Raw genomic sequence first — 1778 nt, 5'->3', positions numbered from 1 at the left:
GGGTTTTATTCCAATAGGATTTACCATCCCACCAATAGAATCCATCACATACAAGTAGACAACAAGTATCCATAGTACAATTCCCATTATAACCATTAAACCCATTACATTTTCTGTTGTATATTGGGCAGGGTTCTATTGTTTTTATTTCAACAGGAATACTTCAACTATAGTTACTTCAGTAAAAACATCATTCATTCTCCAAATCGCTTGAAATGAGATAGCAGCAGATCAGAAGTTAACGCGCACGTGTAGCTCAAGGTGTATGTGATGCTTATTTAAGCCGATCATTTTCATGACAATGTTTCTACGATCTTTGACTGATCGTAACCCACAGATGATTACACTACACTTTAACATGTGCCTTTTTCCTCTTTTATTGTTCTATTTGCCTTTTTAGAGCGCTATCAACAATGTAGCAGCGCCTACGTTTACGTTAGTTTAGCGGAGAAGATCCCACAGTTGCCAGATTTGCGTTAAAAAATCTGCAAAATGGCCATTCAAAGCTTGCCGGAAAACCGCGAGTTTAGAAAAACTGAAATACTTGGCAACAGTAAAAGGTCCTGGCAGATCGCAAGCCAGATAAATTGCGCACACAGGAAAACCCGCTGCATAGAAACCATTTTCTACTTTTGGACCTTTTTATAAATGTAGTGGAGTAAAAAGTACAAGTACTATATAAAATAATACTCAAGTAAAGCACAGATACTCAAAAAGTGTACTTAAGTACAGTACTTAGGTAAATTTACTTCGTTACTGTCCACCACTGTATTACACACACGCACGCACGCACGCGCACACACACACAGTTCGTACAGGCCATAATGTATAAGCTGAACAGTTACAGCAACACAACCAATAACATTTAGCACAGATGAGATGAGAGCAGTAGCAGTAGTCCCAGTGAACACAAACCCAGACATGCGTACATGTTTAGTTGTGTAATATGTTTTGTCTTCACTGCTGGCTCTGCAGTACATTAATCTGTTATACTCAAAAAAACTCATAAAACTAAAAAAATAGACAAACATCAGTACTCTGTATTGTCTCCTGGACATCACCTGACAGCTCCGCCCACAAAACCCAACTTAATGACCCCCAACAGTCATCACTTCATCATTTTCATCATAAACTCCACTATTCAAATGAATTATCCGATTATACTTCCGCACGTGTGTGCTTTACGTGCAGTAAACCACGAGAGCTCACGCTTTATCAAACGGTCAGCAGAAGCGCTGAGGCACAGGAAGCTGTTAACAAGCATCATTACATTACATTACAGAGCTTTCAGTGAATGATGTCTGACCTGCTGAGGCCACGCCCCACTCCCCACACACGCATGCAGCTGATTGGCAGAGAGTGGAGGAGGGTGTGATCGATGGGATCCTTCAGCGTAAGAGTGACGTCCTGAAGAACCAATAGCATGGCTTGACCCTGACAGAGAGAAGGAGACACACGTGAGCGTCATTAATGAGATGAGAGGATATGGACAGTCTGGAGGGCGTCTCCGGCTGACCTCAGATCTGTCTCCAGTGTGCTCGTGTTCTCGCTGAAGCTGCTGAATGCAGTCACTGATCACAGAGCTGCTCTTACTGGACATCACCTGGACATCTGCAACCTCCAGCCAGCCCAGATAATTCACCCAGAACACCTGTCACACGCACACGCTCATTACATCAAACATGAAGCTTGTCCTCAAGGGTTTTTCATATCCTGCAGTGGCCACACGGTGGCAGTGTCGTCACATTATACACGCACGCACACACACACACACGCAC

General features: G+C 43.0%; 2 protein-coding genes across 4 annotated transcripts in view; both read right to left on the bottom strand.

Annotated features, from left to right (window-relative positions):
* LOC130545280 (serine/threonine-protein kinase DCLK2) overlaps positions 1-923 on the bottom strand; it is a 6516-nt gene extending 5593 nt beyond the window's left edge. The window contains exon 1 of the mRNA XM_057319711.1: positions 916-923. Within this exon, the coding sequence (XP_057175694.1) occupies positions 916-923 (8 nt within the window). The remainder of the gene's footprint in view (positions 1-915) is intronic.
* The window catches only part of LOC130545058 (amyloid beta precursor protein binding family B member 2), a 10882-nt gene continuing 9127 nt past the window's right edge, over positions 24-1778 (bottom strand). For all 3 annotated transcript variants that reach the window (XM_057319377.1, XM_057319375.1, XM_057319378.1), the window contains exons 6-7: positions 1517-1651; positions 24-1434 (exon numbers count right to left, since the gene is read on the bottom strand). In XM_057319377.1, the coding sequence (XP_057175360.1) occupies positions 1288-1434; positions 1517-1651 (282 nt within the window). In that variant the 3' untranslated portion in view covers positions 24-1287. The remainder of the gene's footprint in view (positions 1435-1516; positions 1652-1778) is intronic.

The sequence above is a fragment of the Triplophysa rosa genome, linkage group LG21 (assembly GCF_024868665.1).
Source record: "Triplophysa rosa linkage group LG21, Trosa_1v2, whole genome shotgun sequence".
Taxonomy (NCBI): Eukaryota; Metazoa; Chordata; class Actinopteri; order Cypriniformes; family Nemacheilidae; genus Triplophysa; species Triplophysa rosa.
Note: the sequence above shows the minus strand (reverse complement) of the source record. Positions and strands in the feature narration are given on the sequence as shown.